This window comes from Mesocricetus auratus, unplaced genomic scaffold, assembly GCF_017639785.1.
Source record: "Mesocricetus auratus isolate SY011 unplaced genomic scaffold, BCM_Maur_2.0 Super-Scaffold_100009, whole genome shotgun sequence".
NCBI classification, from domain to species: Eukaryota; Metazoa; Chordata; class Mammalia; order Rodentia; family Cricetidae; genus Mesocricetus; species Mesocricetus auratus.
Window position 1 is genome coordinate 69,222,183 of NW_024429193.1, and position 17,862 is coordinate 69,240,044.

The window sequence follows — 17,862 nt, forward strand, 5'->3', positions numbered from 1 at the left end:
GAATGTGGTGACAGTTACGTGACTTGATCTGATGGGGGGGGGGCGGTGCTGGTAGTGGAACCAGAACCTATCCCAGGGGCATGAACTGGCTCTTTTGGAGCCCACTCCCTATGGTGGAATACCTTGCTCAGGCTTGATACAGGGGGAGAGTTGGTCCTGCCTCAACTTGGTGGTGACTCCCCAAGAAGGCCACACCCCCTCCGAGGAGTGGATGGAGGATGTGAAGGGGGGAGGCGGGGGGGGCAGAAGGGGAGGGAGGGAGCACTGGGTTGGTGTGTAAAATGAAAAATAAATTTGTTAAATAAAAAGAAGAATTAACATAAATCCTTAAGTGTTTAAGAACCCTCCAAGGATAATGATCTGCCAACTGATATCTCTTCATGGGGCATGGTGCGCCCTCAATTGAAGATAACGACTCCCCTCCCCCAGACACTGTCAATAGTCAATACTCAGCAGTAAGGGGCATCCCTTCCATAACTGACTGATGATCCAGCCCGTCTACATGGGATGAAGATTTATTCTGAAAGTGTCCAAATGCCAAACGATCAAGAGAAGACAGAAAAGAGGAACTCATGACTGTAGGCTTCTAGCTCTTCTTCCTCATCTTCAGGCCTCACTGGACCACTGAATGTGTGGCCAAATAAAACAAACAAAACCCACTTACAAGGACTTTGACATGATTGGCAGGAAATATGCCAGTCTGGTTCCTGCATTTCCCTCTGTACCATTCTGCGTCGATTTTTTCGAGAAGATAAACGATTTCTCCAGATGTGAGACTCAGGTCATCAGCTTCCTCTGTAACACAGAATTAGCGACAACGATGAATTGCCCCAGCTGCACATGAGATTAAAAGCAGAGAAGAAAGTGGCATTTAGTTCTGTCCACATGTGCCTAGATTCTACTGATTCTGAGACAGACTGGAGTGCACTGATCAAATTCATTTTTTCATAACATTTTATTTAACAATTTTGATATTAGGGATTCTCTTTTCTAAGAACAGATCAGATTTATCTATTAAGGAAAATCGTTTATAAAACCATCATTGTCCTGGCCAGGGGTTCCCGCTGCGCCAACGCAAGTCTCTTGCTGAAAACACATTCAACACTGAAAGGCTTTTGTAGACATGGCGTGATACACTGACCATTATTCCCAGTCACCCTTAAAAGCCATCCCAGCTTCAAGTATTAACTACAGCTCTTTAGGAAGAAAAACTATCTACACTAAAATAAAAAATCAGCCTGCCAAGTATATATAAATAAGCTGTAAATAGTTCAAAAAAGTCTGTAGCCTTGGCTACAAAGGATAACTTAAAATGGTTTAAAAAATCTAATGCTTTGATCTCATAGCTAAGTGGTGGGTGAGACACATATTTAAACAATCTTTTTAAAAAACTCACTTTATTAAATTAGAATTGACTTCATCCCAATGCTAAACAAGTAAATATTAGCCGGGTGTTGGTGGCGCATGCCTTTTATCCCAGCACTCCGTAGGCAGAGGCAGGTGGATCTCTGTGAGTTCGAGGCCAGCCTGGTCTATAGATAAAGTTCCAGGACCCTCCAAAACAATACAGAGAAACCCTGTCTCGACAAAAACCAAAAACCAAACAAAACAAAAACCCAAAAACAAAAAACAAAAAAACAAGTAAATGTTCTAGCCTGAGCCCCCGAAGGACGTTAATGTGAGCTGTAACTTCATCCGAGTGCTAAAGTTTGTAACTGGTAAGCAATGGCTATTTGTCATTTGTACGGGGATCTCCCATCCCTTTCAAAGGACAGCTTTCCAGCTAAGCTTTCCGGCACGGCTGGGCGCACAGCCCCTTCCTGAAGGCAGAACTGATGGATAAGAGGGTATCCACAGGCTAGGACTCTCCAGACACAGGCAATGAGGAAGGAAGGCTTTGAGAGGCGTTCCAGGGCTCCATCAGCTCACTATGTGTGTCCTTACCTGCTGGGAAATCATGCCGAACCACAGCGTGAGGCGTTCCACTGTCAACAGGCTTCTGAGTGTGGCCTGAATCCTTGGGGGAAAAGCAGGGCTGTGAATGGAGTCTGCAGGATAGAACTGGTTTCATTATTCCCCCTAGGCCACTGTTTGTTTGTTTGCTGTTTCTCTTTAGAGTCTCCCCAGAAGAATTGCTCTATACGCACAAGATGTAAACCACACAGGTGAACTAGTTAAGGGAATCATTATCACCTCAAAATAGAATGTGTCCTTGCCAGGGAGGGGCAGAAGTAACTTTCAATCGCATATCACTAAGCAGTTCTTTTCAAAGATTTACTTATTTTATGCACATGGGTGTTTTGCCTGCATGTATGTCTGCACACCATAGAAGTATCTGGCACATACAGAGACCAGAAGAAAGCAACGGATCCCCCGGAACCAGATGTGCATATTCAAAATTGAACCTTATACTCTCTCCAGCCCCTTAAGCATTTGAATTTTAAAGGAAGAAACTAAAACAAAACAGAACTGTCTAGCTTTAAAGGCTTTAAAGGAAACAAAACAAAACACCCAAACACTTATCCTGCCTCAAAGTTGGGGGGGGTTAGCCACTTAGCATTCCAATGGTACTTTCCCCCCTAACTGGCCAATTTAGACCCTAAGGACAGAGCTTTCAAAGTTAAGCCCATTCTGCCGCAGGAGAAAGAAGTTCTGTGTTTATGTCTTTGCTTTCTGCAGTGAAAGGAGCTAATGACTTTCCACAAAAGTATAATTGACAAGAGTGCAACCACTTCATTTATTACCACTTAACTGAATACATTCTGTATTTTGAAAGCAATGCTATCTACCATGCTTGGTCTTTCTATTTAATCTGAATGGTTTATTCAACAGCAATTCTAAGTAAATTAGCAAAGGCTGTGTAGTATTCCTTAGCTAGGTAAGCGATGGCCTGGACAAGCTGGAGGAGAGGGTGAGGTTCAAGAGGGACACTTCATGACTGCTGAGCAGTTAGTTCTTCCTGGCTTTTGCTCCTTGTTGTTTGTCCTGCTGCTGCTCTGTGGACCAGGCTGGCCCCAAACTCAGAGAGAGTCCTGTCTCTGCCTCCCTAGTGTTGGCATTAAAGGCTTTACTTGTTTCTTGAGACAGGAGGGTCTTGCTATACACCCCAGGTAGATCTGGAACTCACTATGTAGACTAGCATGGTTTCAAATTCACAATGCTTCTGCCTCAAACACACTGAGTTCTAGAATTGTGGGGGGTGTCACCCATAAATAACCCTTTATATGAAGAAACGGGCTTATCAATGACATCATCATCATCATCATCAAATCCAGTTAAGGATGTTGCTTACTTTCTTTGGTGACGCTTGGGAATCAATCCCAGGGCCTTACTCATGGGCAAGGAAGTGGTCCACCCTCAACCCTTGGGAGATGTTACTTAAAATTCTTCAACACTAGCAGACTTATGAAATGAACGAAGGTAGACTTTTGTGCTTTTGTTTTTCAATGACTCTTGCCTTCTTAGGGATACTTCATCTCTGTCCCTCCCACAGCCTCAGTGCGCTGGCTCGATCACAGTGTGCCGTAAGGAATGGCCCACTCTTCTACCCCGAAGCACTTCTGTCAGATCTTTCCCGAATCCACCTGCTCTTTGAACCACAGGGAAAGCTGTCTGTTCTTAACACAGGTAAGCAGGGCTGTAACTCAGGGCAAGACGGGAGTTTCAGTAATTGTGAGCTATTTTAGGTCTCCAGTGGCTTTAAGATCACCATTTATGTAATTAATTATGCGTGTATGTGTGTGTGTGTGTGTGTGTGTGTGTGTATATGTGATTTTTTTTTTTTTTTTGCCCCCTGAGACAGGGTTTCTCCATGTGTCCCTAGCTATCCTGGAACTCGCTCTGTAGACTAGGTTGGCCTCAAATTTGGAGATCCGGCTGTCTCTGCCTTCCAAGTGCTGGAATTAAAGATGTGAGATACATCGCCGTGTGTATGTGTGTGTGTTATTTGTTCCTGATTTACATCTTCAGGAAAAGGAATGGCTGTTCAATAAACAGTATTAGTCTAGATGGCTACTGACCTGGAGAAAGTCAAATCAGAGACCTACCTTAAATGTAACATGAGCACGAATCTCCGAACGGACCAAAGATCTACACATGCCCAAGTAAGACAGCTGAGAAGGTAATTTGAGCCTCCAGTTAGTTTCCTTTTCAAGCCTTCAGTGATGAGCAATGAGACCCATCAGGCGGAACAGGCTAGACAGGGTTGGCCACAAGGGAGCAGTACAGTCCAAACGCTGCCACCAGAGTGCTTATATGAGATAGGTATATCTAAGAGAGTTTGAAGGTCTTTCTACATCATTGCTCAAGAAATAGCATAACAGTAAGAGTAGCTGCAACCATTGCTCATTTATGGTGCTCCACTCACTGTGACAAATACCTTCTATGCACTAATATTGGCTTACTTGTTAAATGTCTGAGATAAAATTCACACAAAATAAAGCTTATTCATTTAGAATGTATATGGTTTTAGAACATTCATAGAATTTGTAACTATCACTGAAGTCTATGTTTAGAGCATTTTTATGACCTCTCCCCTACAGAACTTATGTGAGGGCTAAAGTTATGTTTTAAGTTTTAATTATTATGCTTAAGAGATCTTTAAAACAAAAATGCCTCTAACCTGTAGGCCCCATTTACCCTAGGACAGATAATTTCCTGGAAGGCTGGGGACTGTTGTTTAGGAAATATAACAAGCCCTGTGTTTTCACTGCTGTAAGCAAGGTTGGTTGCCCCAATTGCACAGGATGTGCTTGATCACTCGTAGATGGGAGGTACATAGACAGGAAGTACGTCAGGACGAGTGCCTATCCCTGATTGGACGAAGTTGGGGTGGCACATGCCTTTAATCCCAGTACTTGGGAGGCAGAGGCAGGTGGATCGCCCGAGACCAGCCTGGTCTACAAGGTGAGTTCCAGGGCAGCCTCCAAAGCCACAGAGAAACCCTGTCTCAAAAAAACAAAAACAAAAAAACAAAAACAAAAACAAAAAAAAAAAACAAAAACAAAAAACAAAGTACCTTTTCTGGGTTTCTATACAATATGTCAATTCCAAAAACAACTCTGTTGAGCATTACCACACTAACTTCACACATCAGAAACCAAAGCAGCAACAACAAAAGCCCTTCAGCACACTCTGACCACCAGGGTGGAGAGGGGAAGTGAAGCCATACACTTGGTGATAATCCTTCACTGTCTCTATGACCAATCCTTTGTTTCCAACCTTAACTGATTAATATCTCCTGTTTACCAAGTTAGGTCCAAAAGCATAACACATTTTTGGGCCTCCTCCTTTGTCATGGAAGGTGGCCTGGGGGCAGGCCCCGGGCGCATGCCAAGGGAGCGCTAGGCCAGGGAGCTGCCTAAGTTTGTTGTCTCAGAGCTGTAACAATCCTTACAAACCCAAAAGCCTGAAGAGTGGTTCATTCATTCCCACCAAAAGCCTGAAGAGTGGTTCATTCATTCCCACCAACAGAGGTAATACAATGGCCCCTGGAGGACAGAAACTTTTTAAAAGGTAACTGCAATGTTTAAGGTGGGGAAACTTTGGACTGTTACAACTTTTAATTTTTAAGCTTTAAAAATCTATGTGCAAGGATAGGTTTTTGGCAGCATAGCTCCTGCCATTACCAGCGGCATACTCTGAGGCGGGAGGGGCGGTTATGACAGACGGATGATGCTGGACTCAAAAGAGAAAACTGGGTAAGAGAGGTTTTTTTTTCTCGTGTGAACTACTTAGATTTTTCACATGCCAGCTGCACTAGTTGAAGCCATATCTTCTCCCTAAAATGAGACATTTTAGTTTCTTAGGAAAACTTGAAAAGATAAAGCTGCCTTCCAAGAAGAAGGAATTAGACGATTAGGAAGTCTAGGGTGAATAGCAAACTAAGCTGTTGACTTGAATGGCTGGTGTATTTTTCATATATGTGACCTGGAGTAACACAGAATGGAAACTTAACTGGGAAGTAAAACTCCTCTAAGACTACAGTCAGAGCTGGCAGTAGATGCCTGGTTTCTCCCAGACCCTGAGCTCAGCCACCCTCAGTGCTAAGCAAATCCTCTTCAGGAATCACTGCATCTTATATCAGGTTCCACAGATTTGTTGTTAGTCCTAAATTGTGACTTGAGATGTGGATTGTATTTCATTATCCAGTGAATTTGTTAAATCAGAGAAGCAAGGTCAAAAAGTTTACACTAACTTCCCCCTCCCCAGACAGTCTCTCTTGTCACTAAGGCTGGCCCTGACCTGTGCTATGCACCCAAAGATGACTGATGGACTTCTGATCCCTCCTGCCCCCACCCCCTATGCGCTGGAATTACAAAAGAGCACCCACCACACCCTGTTAGAGTAAGCTTGCATTTTGAAGGACTCTTATGTCAGATTTAGCATTCACAGGGTTCCTTTAAAAATAACTAACTCATTCTGCTAGGGAACCAAACTCTGGTTTGGTAAACAGGTTCATGTTATTTAAAAAGAGTAAGTCACTTTCTCAGTCGAAAATCCGTGAGTGAGTGTCCTAGTTCCCAGAAGCCACCACAGCACGGAGAGGGCAGAATACCCAGCAGTCTGTGCCAACGTGATTAGAGTCATTTATTCCAAAACTGGAGCAAACTGCTACTGTTATTTCCACCCTGGTTAAAATAATGCTGCTAATAAAAGAAGCCTGGGGAGGAAAGAATATAATTAATAGCAACTCTATGACGGTGCTGCCATGTGTGACAGGAAGGCTGAGCAGTAGCGATGCCTCACGTACGTTAGGTCTGCTCCTCGGCCGCTCCTCAAGGGGAGTGATGATTCTCATCTGGGACGGGTGGACTCTGCCGGTGCCCTCTCCCCGCTGGCACTCCAAGTAATTATTTTCTGCCTGCTTCAGGATCACAAGCACGTCCCCGCGCTGTAAGACACAACGCCACTCTCTGAAGCAATTATTATTTAATAAAACATTATTACTTTCCCACATTTTAATCTTTGGAGCCTAAAGCATTTAATAATGTGTAATAGCAGGAACAGAGGGCAGGGATTTTTCTGTAATTTTTTTTTTTAAATTAGCTAGTAAAGAAAGAGCTTGACTTTACCTTACAAGAGAGTTCCGTGGGGTTTTGGGAGACAATGTCTTCATTGGCAATTCCATGAGGCACAGACAGCTTAAATGTAAACCATAAGAGAATTATTGGCAATCCCCAACCCTCACCTGTGGCTGATCACTTAGGACTTGGCACGTGTGCCTGAAACGGGTGGCTTCTTCAGAGGGTGAGCAGACTTCACACCCTGATCCAGGGGAGGGCAGCAGGTCTCCTCCACTAACCTTCCAAAAAGGTGGAGTTGAGCCCACAGGACCGTAAGGGGTGAATGTGGCCTCAGGTTCTCTCCATTTGCCTTGTAGTCTCCCTGATTGTCTGTCTGCTTGAAGCCCAGCATCTTCCCGTTCCCTCAGCAGTCTGATCTTACAATGGTTTGTATACTGGGGCCCCGGGGTCAAGGGTTCCGTTTCTGAGGAGTACTTGTCAGAAGTCCTATATAATACACACTTAAAACACGAGGAGGAGCTGCCTGGGCCCCTGGGTCAGAGTACAGGAGGTAGCCTTGTAAAGCTGGGTTGAGAAGGGCCACTTCCCCCACATCTCCACAGCATGCAGGGCTCCCAAAGCACACAGACTCCTAGAAGTAATTTAATGGTAGTGTAGCCAGGGGGCCAGGAAGTGGATTTATGGGTGTATTTTATAGTGAGACACATCACTTAAATAACCATCGTTTTGATGCACTGATTTCTTTGAATTCCTTCAATGTTTTGACATTATGCAGCTATGCAAAGAACCCCAAGTGGAAGCTGGTTCTCCTTGGAGTAGACAATCTTGGCATAGAATGACCAAAGAAGACAGAGGTCTTACTTTTAATTAGCACTGTGTTCATAGTACGGCAAGACGATGAAGACTGTGGACTCAATGCCAATTGTTTTGTGTTCAAATCCTGGTTTTACTGCTAGCTGGCTTAAGTCTCTATCTTGGTCTCATTTTCCTTATTTGTATAATGGGGATAATAACAGTATCTAATCTATAAAATTACTTTTGAATAGTGTCTAGCTAACAATTAGTTCTCAATACATACCAATTACTATTTTATTAAGTAGTCTAACCCAGAGACTATCCCTTGGGTTTGGGCAGTTAAAGTTTCATCAGTTTATATTCATTTTAGCTGAGAGAGAGAGAGAGAGAGAGAGAGAGAGAGAGAGAGAGAGAGAGAGAGAGAGAGAGAGATTAGCTGAGAGAGAGACAGAGACAGAGAGAAGCAATGGGTTTCAGCAATTTAAACGACTGAATATATTACCTCTTTTTGTCTGTCTATTCTCTTTTTAAAATCTGAATTAGCTTAAACTAAGAAACACTTTCTGGCTTGATGGAAGTATAGAACAGGATAAAATTACTAACTGCTATTAAACACAGTACTGCCATCCAATTATTCTAAAAATGCAAATAATGTTCCCCCCACTTCTAAGTTAATTTTCTTATTTTTCTGGTTGACCTGAGCACATAGAAAAGCAAATCAACTCTGTTTGTCATTTGTGGGAAACTCAGGCAAAATCATCTGATGAAAAAAAAATCCAAAGGGGACAAAATTAATACTCAACTATCTCAATTACTGATAAGAACTTTTAACTAGTAGCTATTAAATGGGCCATGATAATTATGCTTACAAAATGGGAAAAAATCTGTGAGAAAGTCCATTGATCTTAATAAAAACTTAATTTCTACTTCATTTAAATGCTACCCATTTAGTGGGCAAAGCATCTGGAAAGTACAAACTATCCCAGGAGATGACCCACAGCATTTGTCACCCACTCCCACGGCAGGTCCTACTGTGTCAACGACTTATATCCCCTATCTGCCTGCTTTCCCTTTCTGGCAGATTCTTCTAATACTGACACCCTGCCTTGAAAACCCAGCTTTTGTTGTTTTTTATGTGTCTGAGTATTGTGCTCCCATGTATGTCTGTATCACGTGAGTCCTGGAACTAGAGTTATGGACGGTAGTGAATTGCTGTACAGATGCTGGGAATCGGGATGGGGTCTTCTGCAAGAACAAGTACTCTAAGCCTCAGCGCCATCTCTTCAGTCCCCGGGAAACAGGTTTTGTGGCGGCCTAAAGTTTGCCCTGTCAGGGGCCAACCCCACACTTGTTCTTACCACTTTTCCTGGGGATTACAGATCTTACTCATCCTAGGACAACTCCCCTTTGTTTTTGTTTTCCGAGACAGAATTTCTCTGTGTAGCCCTGGATGTCCTAGAATTCACTCTGCAGACCAGGCTGGCCTCACAGAGATCTGCCTGCCTCTGCCTCCTGAGTGCTGGGACCAAAGGTGTCACTGCCACTGCCTGGCTAGAGTAAACCTCTTAAGCACCAATTTTAAATTCCAGGCTTACCATGTATTTCCTGTAGAGAGGGTGTCCTGGTTGAGGACGAGGGGGTAGCACCGGATCTTGGTTTTTAAAGACCTGACTCTTGGCTTTTGAGAGTCCAGAGGTCAAGTGGCTTTGCTTTTTCTGAAGATCCATGTCTGAAGAGGACCGATAAAAAGGCAGATTTTTACTTGATGATTTGGTTGCAGAAAGCTTAGGGGGGGGTGGTCTCTCAGGGGCCCCTTTGGGAAGAGGCTTCCAAGCTGGAATGACTTTTCCATGAACAGGTCTGAAAGACAAGTAGGGAGCTATGAGTCAGCATTTTTCTCTCATCTAGGTTCTGTTCCACCCTTTCTACACACACACACACACACACACACACACACACACACACACACACACACACACACACACAGTCTCCCACAGGCATGAAGAGCTTTTGTGCTTGTGGTATACAATTTACTGAAACCTGCAGGGTATGCTGTTTTTGAGCAAATGACTCTTGCATTAAACATTATAGTAGAGGAAATGCCATGATGTCCCAGCTTCCTCTTATCTTGCACTAGAGATTCATTAGTTCAAGACAAACAAGCACTTACTGTCGTTGAGTTCTCCAAGGTCCCAACTGCTCCTAAATACACCGGCTATTTCAGGAAGCTAAATACTTTCTACCATAGTCTGAGACAAAAGATTATACACATGATGATATCAGGTATATGTGCCTGGGTCCTCTTGCATAATTAGAAAAGGAACATCAACCCCCCTAACGTTCACATTATAGCTGTTACTATTAAAAAACTCTTAACTTAGAGAGCATAAAGGAAGTTCTGAAAATGGAATAGGACAGTAACTACTTTATAAAAACCCCTTTCCCTAATATCTAAATGGAAATGCATTTCAACATGGCAGTGCCTTCTGAAAGCGCATCAGCCTTTGGTTTGGACACCTCTAGTGCTGGGGGTGGGGTGGGTGGGGCTGGTATAGACCACCTCTGAGTTCCCTTCAGTGATGCTGAGAAACATGCTGGCCCCTCCTAACAGGAGGGCGTTTGTTAGTGATTGCAGCAGAGAACTATGTCAGTTTGGAAAGCGCTCTTGTTTATTTGGAAACAGTATCAGAGACTCATGTTTGTGCTCTGTAGGTGTTTGGATCACGTGGGAAGAAGAAAAGATGAGAGTCCCATAACCTGCTGTCCCAAGCAGACTGTGGCCTGGTGGCCTGGGCAGACTCGTGAGTTTCTCTCCAAGGCAAGATCTAAAGCTCACAGCCCTGCGTCTGACGACAGAGAACATGAGGCAGTTCTTCAAGGCCTTCCATTCCCTCCAACTTGCCCACATTTTACCTACCTTGGTGGCAATCTCGGGGGTCCTTGTCCCAGGCCTCCTGATTCACTGGCTTGCTCCAGTTCCTATAAATGTTACAGAAGGCTTTTTAGTTAAGACTAACCTAAAACAAGAGTTTGCAGGAGGAACTGGGATCAACTTTTTTAGTGAGTCTCTAAGTAGAAAAGCTGTGAAGTTATAGGAAGTAGCCGAGAAGGACTCTCGGTACTACACATACACATAATACACATGTTATTTTTATTTATTTCTGAGACAGGGTCTCACTATGTAACCCTTGATGGCCTGGAAATATGTAGCTCAGGCTGGCCTCAAACTCACAGAGATCCACCTGTCTCGTCTCTAGAGTGCTGGGTTTAAAGGGGTGCACCACCATGCCAAGCCCATAAAGCAGTATTGTTTAAAAAGACTTTCTTATGTGTATGACAGTTTTTCCCACCTGTGTGCCTGGCTCCCTCAGAGGACAGAAGAGCGGGTCAGGTGCCCTAGCCGGTGGTTTTCTCCTTTGCTGCTAGAGTTTGCTTCAATTTTAATATATGGTATTTCTTCATCTCAATTATGATATGAAACAAAAGACCCTGAGTTTAAACCTGAGAGTAAGTGGGTGGTTGTTTTGCCTTGGACAGTCAGATCTCCTTACTGGATAGCTTCAAAACAAGCAGTGGGTTTTGAACTAAAGAAGTTGAGGACATTAAAAAAAAAAACTTAAGGAGTGGATGAAAGGAAGACATGCAAGGAGATAGAAGGGCAGGGAGACAGGGATTTCACCAGAGAGGCTGACAAGGGCTTTATGGGGAAAGAGTGAAGAGGGGGACCGGAAAATGCAGCAAGGCAATGCAGTGAGCCAATGCAGTGAGTGGATGCAGTGAAGTGATGCAGTGAAGCGATGCAGTGAGGGATGCAGTGAGCCAATGCAGTGAATGTGGTGAGCCAATGCAGTGAGCGAGTGCAGTGAGCCAATGCAGTGAGCGAATGCAGTGAGTGAATGCAGTGAATGCGGTGAGGCAATGCAGTGAGCGAGTGCAGTGAGCGATTGCAGTGAGCCAATGCAGTGAATGTGGTGAGGCATTGTGGTGAGGCAATGTGGTGAGGCAATGCAGTGAGCGAATGCGGTGAATGAATTCAGTGAGTGAATGCAGTGAACCAATGCAAGAGGATTTGGGAGTGGGAAACTGATAGAGGTTTCTCTAGAGGCTCAGCTCGGCTCCTGTTTCAAAGGTTTTTCAGAACACTTTTTTTTTTTTTTTTTTTTTTTGGTTTTTCGAGACAGGGTTTCTCTGTGGCCTTGGAGGCTGTCCTGGAACTCGCTTGGTAGTCCAGGCTGGTCTCGAACTTACAGAGATCCGCCTGCCTCTGCCTCCCGAGTGCTGGGATTAAAGGCGTGTGCCACCAACGCCCGGCCCTCAGAACACTTTTTTTTTTTTTTAAAAGATTTATTTATTTAGAATACAACACCCTGCCTCCATGTACACATCAGAAGAGGGTACCAGATCTCATTACAGATGGTTGTGGCCCACCATGTGGTTGCTGGGAATTGAACTCAGGACCTCTGGAAGAGCAGTCAGTGCTCTTAACCTCTGGGCCATCTCTCCAGCCCCCTCAGAACACTTTTTTAAAAGCATTTATTTTATGTGTATGCCTGCTTTACCTGCATGTGTGTCTGTCATCGTGTGTGTGTCTGGTACCCACAGAGACCACAAGAGGGCATCAGATAGTGGTGAGCTGCTGTGTGCGTGCTGGGAATCGAACCCAGGTCCTGTGGAAGAGCAGCAGTGCTCCTAACCAGTAAGTCATCTCCAGTTCCCAGAACACATTTTTGAGGACCCAGAAATCATTCTTCTGTTGAATGAGAAACAAAATACCTCAAAGCCCAAACAGCACTGTTTGTTCTTTTCTTTTGTAGAAGTACTAACTAAATTGTTTTTTTTTTTCTGTTTTCAACTGTAAAATTGAAAGAATTCACTACCAAGACCAGCTTTCCCTTTCCTATATTTTAAGACCCCAATGTATACCCATGACATGCTGCCTCTAAGACTTTAAGGGGGAAATTTCCAGCCCTTTAAACTTACATTGCATTAACTATTATTTAGCTATTGCTTAGGAATCTGTGTCATTCATGTAACAAATGAGTTAAAACTTCTTTCCACAATTTTTAAATTCATGTTATTTACAACACTTCCTTAAATACCAAGTGATTAATCGCCAATAACGATGATAATTTAAACACACTCCAATGTTTTAAAATCTCATTTTTTAAAAAACAAATTAAGCTTGCCCTTAAAACTTGGTTTCACTAATGAGTTCAGTTAATGTAGTGAAGCACTTCATGGGCTCATAAACCCTGCAATATTGCAGAGTATAACCCACGCCTTATAAATACGCTGCTGCCCGTAATTCTTCCTGACAATATTGCTAGATAAAAATCATGTCTTTCCTTGGTCACCTTTAAAATGAAAGCAAACAAGCTTTAGCAGGAAAGGAGATATTTTTATTGATTTTTTTCTCAAAATTAGTTGTGGGAGGTGCCTTAAAAATGAAGGGAAATTTAAGCAAAAATACTAATGTGTAACTTTGATAGGGAAATAACAAGCACTAGCTGCAGTCTCACGGGCAGAGGTTTTTTTTTTTTCTTTCTCTCACTTTCTTTCAGCAAGACTGGACTACACCTGAGCTGCATCCCATCCCAGTGCTGGCATGTTTATGGGAAATTTAAAGCATCCTTTTGATCTTCCACTTGTGGCAGACTTTAAGTTGGAACAAGAAAGGCACATCCTAGAAGGCATCGCCGTATGCGACATCTCCCACACCGGGAAGAGTGGCCCCTATGGCTGCAGTTGTCTTGGTGGTTGCTCAACCTGGGTTGGTACCCAGGTTCCGCCAACAGTCCTAGGAGACCACTGATTAGAGATGTCCCCCTCTGCAGCAATCCGCACGGACTGTGAAGCCTTCCTACATCTTTTTAGTTCTTCCTAGTTCTGAGACCCTGGAACTTTGGCATCTTACAGGCTGCCTGAGGGCCTGGCAGAGGTGTTTTCTGCTTGTAGCGTCTCTATAGGTGGTGTATTTTCACATTTGAATCACACTTTAATTTTAGAAAAATTCCTTTTCCTCCTTTTCTTTTTGAGACGGGATCTTGCTGTACTGCTTGGATGGGAACGGAACTCACCATTCTTCTGTCTTAGTCTCTCCAAGAGCTAGGGTAATATGAGTGTCACCATGCCCAGGGATATTTATTTATTTATTTATTTATTTATTTATTTATTTATTTATTTATTTATTTTTTTGGTTTTTCGAGACAGGGTTTCTCTGTGGCTTTGGAGGCTGTCTTGGAACTCGCTCTGTAGACCAGGCTGGACTTGAACTCACAGAGATCCGCCTGCCTCTGCCTCCCGAGTGCTGGGATTAAAGGCGTGCGCCACCAACGCCCGGCTCTGTGGCATTTTAAAAAAGGGAGATATTTCTCCTTCTCTTAAGACCACATGCGCATTACATGTGTGTTGGGATTGTGGAACAACTGCCCTAGGTGTGTTTTGCAGGAGCTGACACTCCTTCTTAGAGAGGAGTTTAAAATCAGCTTGCCTCTGCACACATGCTTCTGGGCTGTGTGCTTGGATTGACACGAGTCATGCAGGTTTCCCGAATCTGCCACAGAGGTGGTAGCTTCTTTAGGGGATGCTTTGGCACAAGCCAGAGAGCTTTCAGCTCCAGTGGCTCTGGATGGGACCCTAGAGTCCATCAGTTAAGTAACAGAAGTGAGGTTTGGCAACTGTAGCCACCAGGTCTGATAAAGTTTCTAGCACTCTGTTAGGAGAAATAGATGAATTTTGTCTATCCTCCTGGTCTGCAACACTGATAGTTTTTTTGTTTTGTTTTAAAGACAGGGTTTCTCTGTGTAGCCCTGGCTGTCCTGAAACTTATTCTGCAGACCAGCCTGGCTTCAAACTCAGAAATCTGCTGGCTTCTGTTTCCCAAGTGCTGAGATTAAAGGCCTGTGCCACCACAGTCCAGTGACACTGACACTTACTAGAGGTTGTCCCCTTCACCTTATGGCCTCTGATCTAAATGAACTCAGTAATTACAATTCACAAGACAAAATTTTCAGGCATGTGTTTGAGCTTAGTCTCTAAAAATCCACACTTGTGACTTCAGGCATATCACTGAATTTATAATCTGTTTTGGCATGCCCTTTTCTTCATGTCTATTATGGTCTGCACGGATGAGCATGCAGGTGGCTCTGACCACCTCTGGGATGGACGCAGGGAAAGGTTTCCACCATGTTCATGTGAGGCAGAGACGTAGGTGTGAACACAGGAGCTCTCTGGGCGGTGCAGTTTTTCCTAACTTGTTTACTTTTAAATGTAGGTATTGCTCTTGGACGGCTGACACGGCAGTGATAACCCTAGTGTTTCCATAGCTCTGTTGTCCACAGACCCCATCACATCAGTCACTGGAGAACACATCTGCTCATCACGGTCTCTCAGCTCCTTCCAGGAGCCTTTGAGAGTGGGAGCCTGAGATCTTTGCAAGCAACTATTCTTCCACAGGAGTTTGGGGTTACAGTATGGCAGGGGCCCTACTCTTGCTTTTTGGTTTCCTTGGCCCAGTTTTAATAAAAATTTATTATCAAGTACTTTGAAGATACAAATGATCACTAAATTTTAATTCATTCTACAGAAAATCTCATTAGCTTGGTACTGGCTAATTTAATTTAATGTCTTTTTCAAAGAAATTTCTCTTCACTAGAAGATTGGATGAGTTTGCTTGTATGATGAGCACAGTTAACGCACAGGGTAAAACTATTACAAAAATTGAACTGAATCGGTTTAAAGACTTTAAGAATTGATTTCTCTTGAAACAAGCCATAACGATGGCCCATCAGGAGGAAATTTTTAAAAATGCACGAGGGAATAGTATGAAGGTTGAAATTTAAAATACTTACATCAAAGGTCCTATGTATGTTAACAAAAGTATAGGAAAGCATTGTATTTTAATTTAAAAAATGTCTTAAACTTCAGAATAAAAATTCTTAGGGTAGTTATCTTAAATTGCTACCATTATTATTATTTTTTAATAAAAATAGATTTGAGTGTTTTAAACAAAACCTGACAATTTGAATAAATCTATTTCTACCAATATTAAAGTTTTTTTGGAAGTTTTAGTAGCCTCTTCATTATTATTCTAGTATCATATAAAAGACGATGCCACTGTATTGGTACAGGAGAAACTACTTTATAATGAGTACAACAAATGAACCCAATCCTTCTACAGGGAGTTGTAAAATATTGAATATAACATTAAGAAAGTACATGAGGGTTAGCAATTGGGTTCTAATAAAATATTTCTAAAAATCAAACCAATGGTAAAATAACTTAAGCAGCAACTGAATATTTAGAACTGGTTTAGAACTTTGCCTTAAGCCTAACAACATCTCAGGATCACTTACCGGGTGTCTAGTTCTGTCCGCATTACTGAGCCTTCCGGACACTGTACTGTAGGTATTCCCAACAGGCTTTTCAGCAGGGAGAGGAGGTGGGCCTTGTGGGCCCTCGTGTAAACCTGGGGAAAGACAGAAGACAGAGGTCACCAGCAATGGCTGGGCCAGGATTCCATACAATGACTTCTTGGATGTTAGTTGGGCTCCGTAGGAAAATGGCTGGCAGAAGAGAGTCCCATACAGCGCTAGACAGTTAAGTAACGATAAAGAGCCCTCAGCAGACCTCAGAAAATTGCAGAATGAGCTAACATATTACGAGTCACAATGGGGGACAGCATTGCTGAGAATGATGTGTCAGGCACTGACTTAGGCTTTGCAACCATCATCCCTGTATTAGTTTTGTCTAGTCAACAAGTAGCCGGTAACTAACTACATGTGACAATTCAGATTTAAATCTTTCTTTCTTTCTTTCTTTCTTTTTTTTTTTTTTTGAGACAGGGTTTCTCTGTATTGTTTTGGAGGCTGTCCTGGAACTCTCTCTGTAGACCAGGCTGGCCTCGAACTCACAGAGATCCGCCTGCCTCTGCTTCCTGAGTGCTGGGATTAAAGGCGTGCACCACCAACACCCAGCTAAATCTTTCTTAAAGTGAAATAAAGTTAAAGCTTTTGTTCTTTAGTTGTGCTAGGCGTATTTCCATCACCCAGTAGCCACTGGGGCATAGAGGCTGCCATGGTGACCAGGACAGACACAGCATTACCTCATACTGAAAAATATCCTACCAATTTTACAGAAGCTGAAATTAAGAAAACTTAGTTACTTAATTTATTGATGTCAGTAATTGTCAGGTTTGTTCGTTTGAACCCAAAGCGTGTGTTCATTACGACATGGTCCTTAGTAGGTGCAGTACTCAACCCTCCCCCATCCACAAATAATTAAATACTTCTGATAATTTAGGTTAATGGTCATAATTAGCCTCAATTACAAAAAACAATACCTTTATATCCAAACCACACACTTAACTCAGTAATACTTATTCCCGGCTTAAAGAAAGAAAATAGAGATGATTAGATTTAATTATTGCCTGATAATTAAAATCTGTGTGCAGGAATGCCTCATGAGGGGATGATTGTAACATATTGCAGGAGGCTAACGCCACCTTTCACACCATCTGGTGTCACCACTAAAAGTGTATGGGAATTCTCCTGTGGTCAAATTTGCAGCTTCAGTGAAAAACCTCTCACAAGAGGAAGGTCTGTCAGGTCCCTGTTTTATCCACAGACAGGAAAACCTCGAAGGGAGAAAACCGTCCAAGCCAGCTACTAGGAAGACCATGATTTAAGATGGGCAAGTGTTGGTAGTGAGAGGCAGGACTGCTCCGGGGATGAATGCACACGGGACCGTGCAAGTCAAGTCACCTTCCGCATACCCCCTCCATGGTGGCAATTCCTCATCCTCACAAGAAAATGGACTATGCTACTTAGGAGTCTACTGTAGTCATAAGCAAGAAGTGGGCTGGATGCTTACAGTCAGGGCACAGTGAGCACCTGGTGTGGGCGTGCTGGGCTTCAGAATACAGCTCCAATTTTAATCCAGCCAGTAAAGGTATCTGGCAAAGCCCTGAAGGAGCGCCTATACCCTGGGGAGGATATCTTAGGACAAACAGGCTCCAGGGGAAGCAGCTGGCAGGTTTAAAGAC

At 43.2% G+C, this 17,862-nt stretch overlaps 1 protein-coding gene across 1 annotated transcript in view; it reads right to left on the reverse strand.

The window, feature by feature from the left end:
• The window catches only part of Sh3d19 (SH3 domain containing 19), a 147,782-nt gene that overhangs the window by 14,057 nt on the left and 115,863 nt on the right, over positions 1-17,862 (reverse strand). Inside the window, 7 exon segments of the mRNA XM_040752570.1 lie at positions 665-795; positions 1,945-2,017; positions 6,752-6,892; positions 7,074-7,142; positions 9,416-9,680; positions 10,738-10,799; positions 16,175-16,287. Coding sequence (XP_040608504.1) covers positions 665-795; positions 1,945-2,017; positions 6,752-6,892; positions 7,074-7,142; positions 9,416-9,680; positions 10,738-10,799; positions 16,175-16,287 — 854 coding nt within the window.